Here is a 16,981-nt window from a genome sequence, read left to right as displayed (position 1 = left end):
TAGCTCAAGGGTTTGAGATAGGGTCATCGAGACATTGATTGCCCCATATCCACCTCTCCTCCCCCCTCCCTGGACGCCCACATTAAACACTGTCCCAACCAGGGCCTTCTGAGTGTAGGGTTGTGCTTATGGGGACACATTAGTAGGAGTAGGTTTTGTTTTTTTTCGTTTTTTTTTTTACTTTAGGTACATTAAACCTTCATTGGGATTGAGATTGCTTTTTAATGTTTTAGGATTGGTTTGCTGTGATAGAGGTCAGCATTTTTGTAAGTATTTAATACATTATGTTTTATATTTCCTTTCTGTGATACACTTTTAATTGGAAGTTCACGCTAGCAGACTGGAGTAACCCTAGTCTATCCCTAGATCTTTTCCTGAACGCTAACCTAATACCAAACTAACCTCACTAGACAAAAGCAAAACCAGCAGGCCAGGATAAATATATAAATTGATGCATTACACGCCTCATCAAACTGGATCCCAATTAGTAGTAGATCAAATACAGCAATGTGACCTGGTACTTTATTCACACCACATGCAACATTTGGCAACAAGCAATTGTGGTGTGAATAAAGTCACAGTTTCCAATAGTTCTGTCTCCATTGCTGTACTAAAGGGGAACTCCAGTATCACCCCAAGATGTATAACTTACTAATACATACAGAGTTATCACTAATAGTACTGGCTTCAGTGTGTTTCACCAAACAGGATGTTGAAAATAACATAAGTACAAAATGTGTATTGTCTCCAGCTCCTCCCTCTCTCAGTAAACAACGCATCATCCTCTGATGTCACAGGAGGGTTTGTTAGATTTTGTCACCATCCCTGACCAGCCCGCATCACAATCTCCCTGTCATATAAATAGATATGTATTGGAAAATTTAGGGTGAGTTGTATGACTATAACAAGTTGCACGGTGCTGAATTATACAGCAGATGCTGCAACCCACCATGCAATAGTCAGACGAATTTTAGTACTGCGCAACCCCCCTTTAAACTAACCTACTAACTTACACTGTCCCTGCAATGTCCATATGGAAACCCTGGACTAATTCTCCCTAACCTTGGAAAACCTGAAATTTTTAACAAGATAAACTAATGGTGCATATACACAGAGAGATTTATCTGACAGATCTTTGAAGCCAAAGCCAGAAAAAAAAAAACTATAAACTAACAGAGAACAGGTCATAAAGGAAAGATTGAGATTTGGTGGGCTGGTGGGCAGGATAACCTGTGGATAGGATTATCTGAGGAGGAAATTATTAGTGGACAGGATTGTTAGGGGTAGGTCAATTGTGGGGAGGATTTTGAGGGAAGGAATCGCTTGTAGGAAGGATTGCTGAGGGTTATTACTTGAACTGTGGGCAGGATTGGAGGGGAGGGGGGGGGGTCACTTGTGGGTGAGACAGCGGCATCTATAAGAGGTGGGTTTAACGTATTACTAGAGATGAGCGAACCTGGAGCATGCTTGAGTCGATCCGAACCCGAACTTTTGGCATTTGATTAGCGGTGGCTGCTGAAGTTGGATAAAGCCCTAAGGCTATGTGGAAAACATTGAATATAGTCATTGGCTGTATCCATGTTTTCCAGACAACCTTAGAGCTTTATCCAAGTTCAGCAGCCCCAGCTAATCAAATACCGAACGTTTGGGTTCGGATCGACTCGCACCCAAACCCGGTTCGCTCATCTCTTCGGATTACATCAAGGTAAAGGATCTGGTGAGACATAAACACAGTGCTCTATGGCTCTTAGTCACCCAGCTTGCCCACACTCCTGAGGTGCAGCAATAGACTGTCTACAGTACATACAAGGTAGATCTCCTGTCCTAGGAAAGCTAAGTGATAACATGTTCAGTATAGGAGCTATAATTGCAGCCATCCTGTCACCCAGCTTTCCCACATTGAGATACAGAAGATGGTTTTACAGTAAACAATCCTGCAAGAAAGCTGTGATGGATGACACAAATAAACAACATTTATTACAGCGGGAGGCATGTTCAGTCATTTCAGCGCCAACTGTGAGACAAATGACCAATCACATTTCAGCAGTGCCCTCCGCCATTACACTATTATATATTATTCTTCACACCAGCAGCATTTTTGGCTGTTCTCCATCTTTACCTCCCAGTACATGAGAGAATCTTACAGCCTGATGAGTTTTATTACTCAGCCGCGTCCCACAAGGACTGAGGACCCATCGTCTGCAATACGGAGAGAAGTCCGGAGAAGAGTCTGAGGCTCCATCCTGACCTGCATTACAGAAACGTCACATCGTCCTGGGACTGCACCCAGCGCCAGTGGGCATCGTACTCCAGATGGACCTTGCTGGATGCCCTCCCATTCTGGCCCAGCCTGAGTTTGGGTTGCTCCTCAAGGGTTTTCACATCTGGCTCTTGTTGTTTTGAGGCGCCGATGGTCGGCCGGGGGACTGGGGTCAAGGCCATGTAATCATCATGGTTGGTGGAGGTCAGTGTGGGGCGGTGAGGGGTGGAGGAGACAACAGGCTCACTGGTGCTCAGGCTGTACTCGTCCATGTCATCGGCCAAAGTGTCCAGGTAGCTGCCGATGGAGATGCTGTCCAGCCGGTCCGCAGGGTCCTGGAGGCTATTCCAGCTGCCGCGCCGTGACGTCTCCTGGCTGCCTGGTAGACTGTACTGACTGCTGGTCAAGCTGCTGCAGCGACTGGTGAGCGCTCCCTTATCCTCCAGGATCCACTTCACAGCCTCAATGCCCTCGTTCACCAGCAGCAGTTGCTGCAGAATTTGGACGTCAATGGCTCGAAGGCAGGCCTGTGGGGGAAGGGAGAAGAGAGAGAATCAGCAGCGCCAGACTCCTTATGTGTGCGGTATAGAGAGCAGCGGTGTCCAACTGCAACTAAACAGAAAGAAAGAACAAGAATCAGGGCTGCCAGACACCCTGTGCGTGCTGTATACCGACAGCGGCTGTGCCCACCCACCACAAACCAAAAGGGGAGACAGAACAAGAATCAGTGCTGCCAGACACCCTGTGCGTGCTGTATACCGACAGCGGCTGTGCCCACCCACCACAAACCAAAAGGGGAGACAGAACAAGAATCAGCAGTGTCAGCCACCCCATTCTGTGTGCTGTATACACCACCTCGCCTTAGCAGGAGGGGGCCCCACAGGACAAGATGTGGGGTGAAATAAGATCTGGCAGTGACATGGTTACACGTCCCTCCCCAGCAGTCTTGTGGGATAAAGAGATTTCCATCTGTTGGGATTAGAGGGTCGGTCGTAATCTCAGACGCAACCAGAGAAAGTGTGAAGGCGAGCAAGCAGGGGAAGGGCCCGAACACAAATCATTAACAGCATAGGCACATGGCTGAACCCCGAGCCCCCCCACACACACACAGCCCCCCAACAGCACCCCCTGATAGGTGACAGTTAGAGGGGGCACTCGGGGGAGCTTAGTGTCACAAGACTGTACTCCTGCATAGACCACTGTGAAATACAGAGGACCATATGTCCTGTGTTGTCACTAGATCAGGAAAAACAGGCTAAATAAAGATAAAGTGTGTGTGTGTGTGTGTGTGTGTATATATATGTATACACACACACACACACACACACACACACACACACACACACACAAGACACAAGAGATCACCAGTGACAAGGGCGTAATATTTATACACAAGAGATCACCAATGATGGGGGGGATAATATACACCTGACACAAGGAATCACCAGAGATTTGGGGGGGATAATATTCTTACACAAAAGATCACCAGCGACGGATGACTCCTCAGATAAGCTGATCACAGACTACAGGGGGTTAATAATCATGTAAATGATGTCCCGAGATCAATATTTACACAGCTTGGCGGAGCTGATATGTACTCGGGGGGAGGAGACACACTTGGTGTGAAGTGAACTGTAAGACACAGACATAGGAGATCTACGATATATGCAGTCTCTATAGTATGGGGGCTCAGTAGCATAAATCAGGGTAGGGGGCAGTATTATTTCCTTGTGGTGGTGGTGCGTGCGTGCGTGTGTGTGTGTGTGTGTGGTTGGTATCATATACCAGGGGTGAAATCATGCGCTGAGAGTTGCTACTATACATTAGAGGTGGGGGTTAGGGTTAGGGTCCAGTACCCTACATGGATATAGATACCTATATCCATGCTAGACCCGGAAGTGTGGTGCATTAGACTCACTGCATCTCGTGTCGACCCCCGTCCGCCATCTTGGGACAATGACAGTCTTCGGGAGGCCAGCCGAACCACTCCATCCATCCCTCATGCAGAGCACAGTTATGACGCGGCAGAGGGGGGCCAGCATGAGGGACGGATGGAGCGGTTCGGCCGGCCTCCTAAGTCATCGTCCCAAGATGGTGGACGGGGGTCGACACGAGATCCGGTGAGTATAATGCACCACACTTCCGGGTCTAGCGTGGGTGGGGGACATTCAAATACATAACACACATTACAAAGTTGTATAACTTTGTAATGTGTGTTATTTTGTGAATAATTGTTTAGCGCCGCACTACCCCTTTAAGCCCTTGTGGGCTACTGGGCAGGGTCTTCTTCTACTTATAAGTGAATGTTTCAGCTGGAATTAACATTCCAAACTGCAGAACCTCTGCAGGGTCTCAGTCTACAGGACATATACCATACAGAGTACTTGTTTGGGGCCACTAAACTCTTTTGGTGACAGACACTAAGCAAACATCTGTATAGATCATTACAGTCCTCCCAGTCTCACTTTCTGGGCTGAGTGCACCCTGTCTGGCCCAGAAGAAAAGGGGTTAATTGGCAATGCATAGCATCACCACTTATCCCCCAAGGGGGGGCAGACAGTAAGCAGCTAATTACTGTAGAGGGGCAGAACACCTGTCAAAATGATAGGTGTTCTGCTCCCTTAGTAGGACATTACTCTCCCCCTCCCTAATCCTTGCTGTGTCTTCAGCTGTACTACTGCCTTTATTGACCATCACATGACCACTACAGGCTGCAGTGCAGAGGAAAACAGGAGCAGGGAGGGGTAAGTGGTAAACTTAGTGTCCACATTGGCTTTATGTTAAAAACACAATATTGGAACAAAACTTTTTAGCACTTTGTTGGTACTCTTCCCTGCGCTATACTTTTTCCTTTACTCTACTTTTTTTTTTCAGATAACGGTATCCTGAGAACCATGTGAGATTCGGTGAAATACATCAATGATGCAGTTTTTTCCCCAATAAAAAAAAGTGTCAATAAGGGGGAGGGGCTGTTCATGTTTTAGGTTTCATTTATTTTATCCACTTTACATGAAACATGTAAAATGGCTAACCCCAGCATTATTACCCCAGTACCCACTGCCAGCAGTTTGGAGAGGTAGCAGGCTAGTAAAAAGGGCCAAAATTCAGGGCCCGTCCAACTCTGTTGTTAACCCCTGTACATCAGCCATACAGCTATATAGGTTCCTATTGCAGATGTCCCGTGCTCTAGGAATGTATATATGAACACATGGATGCAAACAGGTTTTAATGTGTGCGGGGATGCTTCAGTGTGATCACACATTAACGTGTGAGGGGCTGTGCAGAACGGCAGACAGCAGTGACAATCCTGCTGCCTGCCATTACCCCTTAAACGTTGCAATCTATAGCAACTGCTGCATTTTAAGCAGTATCTGTCACTGATCAGAACCCCTGTGGCTGTGGGGTCCTGATCACTCTTAGGGTACAAACCCACACACCGTATTCACAGCAGATACGCAGCAAAAACGCTGCAGATTTGAAGCAGATTTGGTGGTGCAGATTTGATGCTGTGTCCAGTTATTTAGATCTAATCTGCTGCGTATTTGTTGCGTGTTTGTTGCGTATTTGCTGCGTATCGCAGCAGTAAATAAGCTGCGTATACGGTGTGTGGGTTTATACCCTAAAGGTACCTTCACACGCTGTGAGTTTGCAGCGATTCCACTGCGGATATGTAACCCGGCCCTTTTAACTCCCCGCAGCCCCTGGCCCGGAGCATATATTACTCCAGTATGTATGCTCCGGGCTGTGGGTGGCGGTCTGCGGGGGGTTAAAAGGGCCGGGTTACATATCCGATATACAGAAAAAAAAATGCAACAGCTCACCGCAATGGCAAGATACAGGCAGTTAAAAAGTGTTTAAAAAAAAGTTTAAAATTACAAAACCCCTCCCCCAATTAAAAAAAAAAAAAAAAAAAAACTGAAATCGCCCCCTTACCCACTTTTCAAATAAAAATATGTAAAATAAATAATAATTGATGTTCCTGCACGGTGAACCATCTAAAACAAAAAAAAAAGTTAATAAAAAGCGACAAAAGACTTCCATTTATAGCAATATGGTACAAGTAAAAGCTAAATAGATCATGGCACAAAAAATAAGCCCCAACCAGCCCCATAAGTGAGAAATAAAAGCATTATGGCAGAAAGTGAGGAGCACAGATTCAGCGTGACCTGGACATCTGTGCATCAATGACATTTGGTCATGATGGGGTTAATTTCTCCCCCCTATCTAAATTATGGTGTAGGACCACCTTTTATTCTATAAAAGAAAAAGAAAACACAGCAGCCAAATGTTACCAGGGTGGGAAGGGATCTTTACTTTGGCCTTTCCCAGCCTGCTACCACCAAGATCCGCAGCGCCATTTTGTTTACATTACGGGACTAGATATATGCTTAGTGTCTATGGCCGATAGAGTTAAAGGTGTACGCCAGCGGAAATCTTTAAATCAAATGGTGCCAGTGACGTGTAATTTGCTTCTATTTAGAAATCTCCAGTCTTCCAGTACTTATTAGCTGCTGTATGTCCTGCAGGAAGTGGTATTCTTTTCAGTCTGGAGAGCAGGAGAGGTTTTTTTTATGGGGATTGGTTACTAATCTGGACAGTTCCTGACATGGACAGAGGTGGCAGCAGAGAGCACTGTGTCAAACTGGAAAGAATACACCACTTCCTGACGGACATACAGCAGCTGATAAGTACTGGAAGACTGGAGATTTTTATATAGAAGCAAATTACAAATATGTGGCACTTTCTCACACAGTTGATTTGAAAGAGAAACATTTTTGCTGGTATACCACTTTAAGTGACAATGGCCACCATCAGGACTACGCAAAAAGGAAAATCTTTCAGTACTTTATCGGTGCAGGAGCGGGGATCAAGGTGCCACAGTCTTTTTTTCAAAACGCAGCCTGGTTCCTGTGCTCGGCGCACTGTTCATCTGCTATATGCACTGGAGGCGGGCCAAGTGCGGGGAAACGGGCTTGCCACCGCCGGTAAGGTAATGAAACAAAACGTGCATAGTCCTGATGATACATTCACTTTAACTCTTTCTTAGCAGGCTGCACAAGAGCTCGGCCACTGGTGTCTGGCAATGGAGCTGTTCTGGAGCAGAAGCAAGAAACCCTGATCAGAACAGAGTCCCAGCACCTGTACAGAGCAAGAACGTCTGCACTGTGCACATACAGTACCAGAGAATCCTCCTATCTCACCTCCTCTGCACCTCAGGGTATTGAAATACTTATGGTGCATCTCTACATGGTGGGGAGGTCACTATCATACACGGGAGAGGGGAGGGTTTAGGCAGCATCATACATGGTGGGATTCAGTACTATATATAAGGGGGAGGGGAGTGATTATCATACATAGAGGGGTGGTGGCCAGTATCATACAAGGAGGGGGGAGGGAGGGAGTCGCTATGATACACTGAGGGGGGTCAATAACATACAAAGGGGGGGAGGGATTAGGGTGGATTTGGCTGGTATCATACATGGAGGGGGGGGGGTTCTTGTGATACATAAAGGGAGCGATGGGGGTCACTATTATACATGGAGGGGGTGGCCAGTATCATACATAGATGGTGGGGAATCACTATGCTAGATCACGAAAAGGGGGACCTATCATACATGGAGCGCAGGGGAGGGGGTTCATGGTCATTACCATACATGGAGGATGGGTGGCCAGTATTATACATGGGGGGCATTATCATACATGGAGAGGGTTGTTGGTATTATACATGGGGGGGGGGGCATTATCATACATGGAGAGGGTTGTTGGTATTATACATGGGGGGGGCATTATCATACATGGAGAGGGTTGTTGGTATTATACATGGGGGGGGCATTATCATACATGGAGAGGGTTGTTGGTATTATACATGGGGGGCATTATCATACATGGAGAGGGTTGTTTGTTATTATACATGGGGGGGCATTATCATACATGGAGAGGGTTGTTGGTATTATACATGGGGGGGCATTATCATACATGGAGAGGGTTGTTGGTATTATACATGGGGGGGTGAACCGTACATGGAGGATGGATGGTCAGTATCATACATGGGGGGGGGGGTTATATTATTATACATGGAGAGCAGAGGGTTGTCGGCATGATACACAGATGGGGGAGTCGTGATGATACATTGGGGGGGGTGTTATCATACATGGAGCATAGGTGGCTGGTATCATACAATGGGGGGCATTATCATACATAAAGGATGGGTGACTGGTATCATACACTTGGGGGGGGTTATATTGTCATACATGGAGGGGGTTCTCACTATTATACGGGGGGGGGATATTAACATACATGGAGGATGGGTTGTTTGAATCATACAAGGGGGAGGGGGTGTATATTATCATACATGGAAAGGGGAGGGTTGTCAGGGGATATCATACATGGAGGGAATTCTCTGTATTATACGGGGGGGGGGGGGGTGTATAGTATCATACATGGAGGATATATATCATACATGGGGGGTATAGTATCATACATGGAGGATATATATGATACATTTGGGGGGTATAGTATCATACATGGAGGATATATATGATACATTGGGGGGGTATAGTATCATACATGGAGGATATATATGATACATTTGGGGGGTATAGTATCATACATGGAGGATATATATGATACATTTGGGGGGTATAGTATCATACATGGAGGATATATATGATACATTTGGGGGGTATAGTATCATACATGGAGGATATATATGATACATTTGGGGGGTATAGTATCATACATGGAGGATATATATGATACATTTGGGGGGTATAGTATCATACATGGAGGATATATATGATACATTTGGGGGGTATAGTATCATACATGGAGGATATATATGATACATTTGGGGGGTATAGTATCATACATGGAGGATATATATGATACATTTGGGGGGTATAGTATCATACATGGAGGATATATATGATACATTTGGGGGGTATAGTATCATACATGGAGGATATATATGATACATTTGGGGGGTATAGTATCATACATGGAGGATATATATGATACATTTGGGGGGTATAGTATCATACATGGAGGATATATATGATACATTTGGGGGGTATAGTATCATACATGGAGGATATATATGATACATTTGGGGGGTATAGTATCATACATGGAGGATATATATGATACATTTGGGGGGTATAGTATCATACATGGAGGATATATATGATACATTTGGGGGGTATAGTATCATACATGGAGGATATATATGACACATTTGGGGGGTATAGTATCATACATGGAGGATATATATGACACATTTGGGGGTATAGTATCATACATGGAGTATATTATACATTTGGGGGGTATAGTATCATACATGGAGTATATTATACATTTGGGGGGTATAGTATCATACATGGAGGATATATATTATACATTTGGGGGTATAGTATCATACATGGAGGATATATATTATACATTTGGGGGGTATAGTATCATACATGGAGGATATATATGATACATTTGGGGGTATAGTATCATACATGGAGGATATATATTATACATTTAGGGGGTATATTATCATACATGGAGGATATATATTATACATTTGGGGGGTATATTATCATACATGGAGGATATATATGATACATGGGGGGTATAGTATCATACATGGAGGATATATATGATACATTTGGGGGGTATAGTATCATACATGGAGGATATATATGATACATTTGGGGGGTATAGTATCATACATGGAGGATATATATGATACATTTGGGGGGTATAGTATCATACATGGAGGATATATATGATACATTTGGGGGGTATAGTATCATACATGGAGGATATATATGATACATTTGGGGGGTATAGTATCATACATGGAGGATATATATGATACATTTGGGGGGTATAGTATCATACATGGAGGATATATATGATACATTTGGGGGGTATAGTATCATACATGGAGGATATATATGATACATTTGGGGGGTATAGTATCATACATGGAGGATATATATGATACATTTGGGGGTATAGTATCATACATGGAGGATATATATGATACATGAGAGGTAAAGGTTGTCGGTATTATACATGATACATGGGGGGGGGGGGGTTATACTATCATACATGGGGGAGGTGAGGGTAGTCGGTATCATACACAGATGGAGGAGTCGTGATGATACACCGAGGGGGGGAGGGGGTCTCCCGGTACTCACCAGCTCCAGCCGCAGCGCCTCGATCTTGCCCCCCAGCCCCAGGCTCCGGCTCCCGTTACAGCCGCTCCCGCCCCTCAGCGCCGGCTCCTCTCTCATCCAGCGTAGCAGGCCCTCCGGGGTCTTCCGCCCCACCTTGCTCTCCAGGTCCCGCAGGTCCGGAGCCGCCTCCATGACTCCCGGCAGCGCCGCACACAGGTCTGATCCACCTGCGCTACCAGGAGCGCTGCGGAGAGATGTGCAAGACTGCCTGCAGGGGGCGCGCCCGAGCAACCAGGGCTCAACCACTGCGCTGAGGGAGAGGGGGGGGGGGGCGGAATATTCCAAGTGAGGAGAATAGGTGATCTTACGTGTCATATTAGTTCTATGGGAGAGCTGCTGTACTGGTGATGTTATGTGTAATGGTAGTCTATGGGAGAGCTGCTGTACTGGTGATGTCAGGTGTAATGGTAGTCTATGGGAGAGCAGCTGTACTGGTGATGTCAGGTGTAATGGTAGTCTATGGGGGAGCTGCTGTACTGGGGATGTTATGTATAATGGTAGTCTATGGGAGAGCAGCTGTACTGGGGATGTCAGGTGTAATGGTAGTCTATGGGGGAGCTGCTGTACTGGTGATGTCAGGTGTAATGTAGTCTATGGGAGAGCTGCTGTACTGGTGATGTTATGTATAATGGTAGTCTATGGGAGAGCTGCTGTACTGGTGATGTTATGTGTAATGGTAGTCTATGGGAGAGCTGCTGTACTGGTGATGTCAGGTGTAATGGTAGTCTATGGGAGAGCTGCTGTACTGGTGATGTCAGGTGTAATGGTAGTCTATGGGAGAGCAGCTGTACTGGTGATGTCAGGTGTAATGGTAGTCTATGGGAGAGCAGCTGTACTGGGGATGTTATGTGTAATGTAGTCTATGGGAGAGCTGCTGTACTGGTGATGTTATGTGTAATGGTAGTCTATGGGGGAGCTGCTGTACTGGGGATGTTATGTGTAATGGTAGTCTATGGGGGAGCTGCTGTACTGGGGATGTTATGTGTAATGGTAGTCTATGGGGGAGCTGCTGTACTGGGGATGTTATGTGTAATGGTAGTCTATGGGGGAGCTGCTGTACTGGGGATGTTATGTGTAATGGTAGTCTATGGGAGAGCTGCTGTACTGGTGATGTCAGGTGTAATGGTAGTCTATGGGAGAGCTGCTGTACTGGGAATGTTATGTGTAATGGTAGTCTATGGGGGAGCTGCTGTACTGGGGATGTTATGTGTAATGGTAGTCTATGGGGGAGCTGCTGTACTGGGGATGTTATGTGTAATGGTAGTCTATGGGGGAGCTGCTGTACTGGGGATGTTATGTGTAATGGTAGTCTATGGGAGCTGCTGTACTGGTGATGTTATGTGTAATGGTAGTCTATGGGGGAGCTGCTGTACTGGGGATGTTATGTGTAATGGTAGTCTATGGGGGAGCTGCTGTACTGGGGATGTTATGTGTAATGGTAGTCTATGGGAGAGCTGCTGTACTGGTGATGTCAGGTGTAATGGTAGTCTATGGGAGAGCTGCTGTACTGGTGATGTTATGTGTAATGGTAGTCTATGGGAGAGCTGCTGTACTGGTGATGTCAGGTGTAATGGTAGTCTATGGGAGAGCTGCTGTACTGGGGATGGTATGTGTAATGTAGTCTATGGGAGAGCTGCTGTACTGGTGATGTTATGTATAATGGTAGTCTATGGGAGAGCTGCTGTACTGGTGATGTCAGGTGTAATGGTAGTCTATGGGAATGCTGCTGTACTGGTGATGTCAGGTGTAATGGTAGTCTATGGGAATGCTGCTGTACTGGGGATGGTATGTGTAATGTAGTCTATGGGAGAGCTGCTGTACTGGTGATGTTATGTATAATGGTAGTCTATGGGAGAGCTGCTGTACTGGTGATGTCAGGTGTAATGGTAGTCTATGGGAGAGCTGCTGTACTGGTGATGTCAGGTGTAATAGTAGTCTATGGGAGAGCTGCTGTACTGGTGATGTTATGTGTAATGGTAGTCTATGGGAGAGCTGCTGTACTGGTGATGTCAGGTGTAATGGTAGTCTATGGGAATGCTGCTGTACTGGGAATGTTATGTGTAATAGTAGTCTATGGGAGAGCTGCTGTACTAGTGATATTATGTGTAATGGTAGTCTATGGGAGAGCTGCTGTACTGGGGATGTCAGGTGTAATGGTAGTCTATGGGAATGCTGCTGTACTGGGAATGTTATGTGTAATAGTAGTCTATGGGAGAGCTGCTGTACTGGTGATATTATGTGTAATGGTAGTCTATGGGAGAGCTGCTGTACTGGGGATGTCAGGTGTAATGGTAGTCTATGGGAGCTGCTGCACTGGTGATGTCAGGCATAATGGTAGTCTATGGGAATGCTGCTGTACTGGTGATGTCAGGTGTAATGGTAGTCTATGGGAGAGCTGCTGTACTGGTGATGTCAGGTGTAATGTAGTCTATGGGAGAGCTGCTGTACTGGTGATGTTATGTGTAATGGTAGTCTATGGGAGAGCTGCTGTACTGGGAATGTTATGTGTAATGGTAGTCTATGGGAGAGCTGCTGTACTGGTGATGTCAGGTGTAATAGTAGTCTATGGGAGAGCTGCTGTACTGGTGATATTATGTGTAATGGTAGTCTATGGGAGAGCTGCTTTACTGGTGATGTCAGGTGTAATGGTAGTCTATGGGAGCTGCTGTACTGGTGATGTCAGGCATAATGGTAGTCTATGGGAGAGCTGCTGTACTGGGGATGTTATGTGTAATGGTAGTCTATGGGAGAGCTGCTGTACTGGGGATGTTATGTGTAATGGTAGTCTATGGGAGAGCTGCTGTACTGGGGATGTCAGGTGTAATGGTAGTCTATGGGAATGCTGCTGTACTGGGGATGTTATGTGTAATGGTAGTCTATGGGAGAGCTGCTGTACTGGGGATGTCAGGTGTAATGGTAGTCTGTCTGTCTGTGGACAATCTGCTGTACTTGTATTAGTAATATTTTCCCTTGTACTGATCAGTCATTCTGCCTGGGGTCCTAATAGCCCTGTGTGACCCTCCCTGTGGCCCGCTCCCCATAGCCCAGTGATGTGTCCCCCTGAGTACCAGGCCCCATAGCTCAGTAATGTCCCCTCCCCAGGACCCATAGCCATGTGACGTGTCCCAGGGCCTGCACCCCATAACCTTGTGATGCCCCTTGTGGCATTAGAAGTAGATCCTGTAATATATGAGGTGCGGCCTTCGAGTCGCCACCTTGATGTCTTTGTCATATTCCTCATTCCTGAACAATTTTTAACAGTGTGGTTGGGGCATTATCCTTCTGAAAGAGGCCGTTGCCATTAGAGAGTCCTACAGACAAGTATAGGGGGGGGGGGGTCTGGTTATTCTTCCTTGGCCCCCCATGACCCCATTCTCTGTTACCCTATGTCATTCTTTGGACAGTTTTGGCGAGTACTAACCCTCCACACTGCAGACACCCCACGAAAGGTTCTGACCTTGGCGGTGTCTATACACATCACTATTCAGCCCTGATCACAGTCACACAGATCATTCCACAGGACTGACAGGTCATTCATGCTGGTAATTCCACCCACAGAAGCCATTGCTCCCAACTAATTTGTTATTTCACTTCACCTGTCAGTGGTTTTATTGATATGGCTGATCTGCAGATGCAATATTATGGATGTGGTATGTGAGGGGCAGGCAGTGAGCATTGTGCGGGGATCTTCCCCCAGCTCTTGTTCTGCTTCGCCGTTCCCTCAGCATGTGTGGGAGCGGCTTTGTTCACATGCAGCAGAACAGGTACATGTGACTCGTTTGTACACAGGGAAGGGACTTTATTCAGATTTATGGAGCAATCACTGATATGCAAATCAGAATGTAACAAGGGCTATACCATTATTTTATCTGGGGGGAGGGGTGGTTGCTGTTGTCACCAGTGAACAGGTGCCCAGGACTCTCTGCTTCTGTCCTTTATCTAACAATCCTTGTGTGACTGCGGAATTTATCTGGTGTGGGAAAGAGGGGTAATATTTCTTTGCGCACTTCTGACTTCCTGTCACTTAATGTGGCTGATACCAGAGAGCAGTGACTTTTCAATCCACCATATTGGGATTAGTCTAGGAACAGTACTTTGGCACAGGAGGGGTGGATGTCCTCTGGCGGGGGAGGGGGCACAGGGTGTGGGGGGGCAGCAATGACCTTTAAGGTTCAGTGATGCGAGGGAGATCAGTAATGCAGACCAGCCTGCTCTGAGCTCAGCAATCCCCCCCCCACCAGACACCACGAGAACTAGGTCACCCAGCGGCCCCTGATCTCTACCAGTGACACAATGAGGCTGCACTGAGGTAGGCGACAATCTGAAAATATCGCAGCTCTAGAGACAGTTACCATCTGTACTGAGGAGCGTGCTACACAACAGACCTCGCAGAAACTGTAGGGCACGAGAGCACAACCTGGACAGCCAAAAGCGCTGTACAATGATGGGAATTGTAGTCTGGCAACAGCTGGAAGGTTGCAGGTTGGACTCCCATACTGTAGGGGAGGGATGCGCATACTACAGAGGTATACTTGAAGCTGATCACATTCAGACAGTGGCCATATATTCAGCTCCCACAAATCATACGCGTACGCTAGGTAGGTGAGCGTGTACAGGGATTCATAAAAGACCCCGAAAACAGCAAAATCACAAAAAAAAAAAAAAAAAAAGGATAAACTCCTGAAGAGCGAATGCAGCATCACCCATGCACATCTGAAATGCAACAAGGCTCCCAATTTGGTATAACTGCGACTCCACCATCTACAGCGGCTTCATGACCCAGCATCACCAAAAGACCATGCCAACTCCACCATTACCACAGCTTCATGACCCAGCATCACCAAAAGACCATGCCAACTCTGCGATCTACCACAGCTTCATGACCCAGCATCACCAAAAGACCATGCCAACTCTGCGATCTACCACAGCTTCATGACCCAGCATCTCCAAAAGACCATGCCAACTCTGCGATCTACCATAGCTTTATGACCCAGCATCACCAAAAGACCATGCCAACTCTGCGATCTACCACAGCTTCATGACCCAGCATCTCCAAAAGACCATGCCAACTCCGCCATCTACAGCTTCATGACCCAGCATCACCAAAAGACCATGCCAACTCTGCCATCTACCACAGTTTCATGAGCCAGCATCACCAAAAGACCATGCCAACTCCGCCATCTACAGCTTCATGACCCAGCATCACCAAAAGACCATGCCAACTCTGCCATCTACCACAGTTTCATGAGCCAGCATCACCAAAAGACCATGCCAACTCCACCATCTACCACAACTTCATGACCCAGCATCACCAAAAGACCATGCCAACTCCGCCATCTACCACAGCTTCATGACCCAGCATCACCAAAAGACCATGCCAACTCCGCCATCTACCACAGCTTCATGACCCAGCATCACCAAAAGACCATGCCAACTCCGCCATCTACAGCTTCATGACCAAAAGACCATGCCAACTCTGCCATCTACCACAGCTTCATGCCCCAGCATTAGCATAGCAACCCCTCCATCTACTGCAGCTTTGTCACCCAACATCACTGCAGACCTTGACTGTAATACGTGGACCTCCTCAGTCATCTCCTGAGCTACTGCCTCTTCCCTCGGGAGTTCATTGGTTTCTTGCAGTGTGTACATAGCTCTAATCTGCCCCTCATCATGAAAAGTTGTCTCCTCTTTTACCCCCCCGGATATTCGGTCTCAGGTAGAACAATTCTACTCCCGATCAGGTCGAATTTCATCAGGGCCACTGGGAGGTGCCCCGCAGCACCTCCATATGTAACAGTAGGTTCAAATATAGTGTTATATCACAGCCACCTACTGGTCAGAAACTGTATTTACAAAATATGTTGCATTCACCTGTCTCTAACCTGAAATGGCTAAAAACAGTGAGCCATATAAACAGTACATAAAACAAGCATAACCACCATAACAATGAATCAGTGTGGTGTTACAGTGTACAGGGCAGGTGTGTCTAGTGGTGGTAGTGGTGTTACAGTGTACAGGGCAGGTGTGTCTAGTGGTGGTAGTGGTGTTACAGTGTACAGGGCAGGTGTGTCTAGTGGTGGAGGTGTTACAGTGTGGGCAGGTGTGTCCAGTCAATAGAGAACTGCCCTTTGTGAACAGTACAGTGACAGACCCGTACTACCAGAATGTCATCAGTAATCCAGTCATTGTGCCTCTGCATGAACAGCACAGCCGCCTATCATCTTCATGGAGGACAATGCTCCAGCTCATCGAAGTTGCATCATTAGGAAATGGCTGCTGGAGACTGGGGGACCTCACATGGAGCAGCTAAATCTATATAACTTTCTGACAACCAAGTGATTTACAAACAATTATTTTTCAACGGAGTATCCCTTTAAGGACCAAGAAAAATTTGACATGTGTCTTTATGTTAGTGGTAAATTAAGGTTGAAACTAAATTGTTTTTTCAAATTTTGTGAAAAACAAAACATTTTTTAGATATGCCACATAA

At 46.3% G+C, this 16,981-nt stretch overlaps 1 protein-coding gene across 1 annotated transcript; it reads right to left on the bottom strand.

The window, feature by feature from the left end:
- Positions 1–1,955: 1,955 nt before the first annotated feature.
- Positions 1,956–10,703, bottom strand: LURAP1 (leucine rich adaptor protein 1). Its single transcript, XM_069981182.1, has 2 exons — positions 10,450–10,703; positions 1,956–2,787 (listed from the first exon to the last, which is right to left on the bottom strand). Exons 1-2 carry the CDS (start codon positions 10,618–10,620, stop codon positions 2,254–2,256), a joined length of 705 nt encoding a protein of 234 aa, XP_069837283.1. The 5' UTR covers positions 10,621–10,703; the 3' UTR covers positions 1,956–2,253.
- Positions 10,704–16,981: the final 6,278 nt, after the last annotated feature.

Source organism: Dendropsophus ebraccatus, chromosome 8 (assembly GCF_027789765.1).
Source record: "Dendropsophus ebraccatus isolate aDenEbr1 chromosome 8, aDenEbr1.pat, whole genome shotgun sequence".
NCBI lineage: Eukaryota > Metazoa > Chordata > Amphibia > Anura > Hylidae > Dendropsophus > Dendropsophus ebraccatus.
The sequence above is the reverse complement of the archived record's forward strand: the minus strand, read 5'-3'. Positions and strand labels throughout refer to the sequence as shown.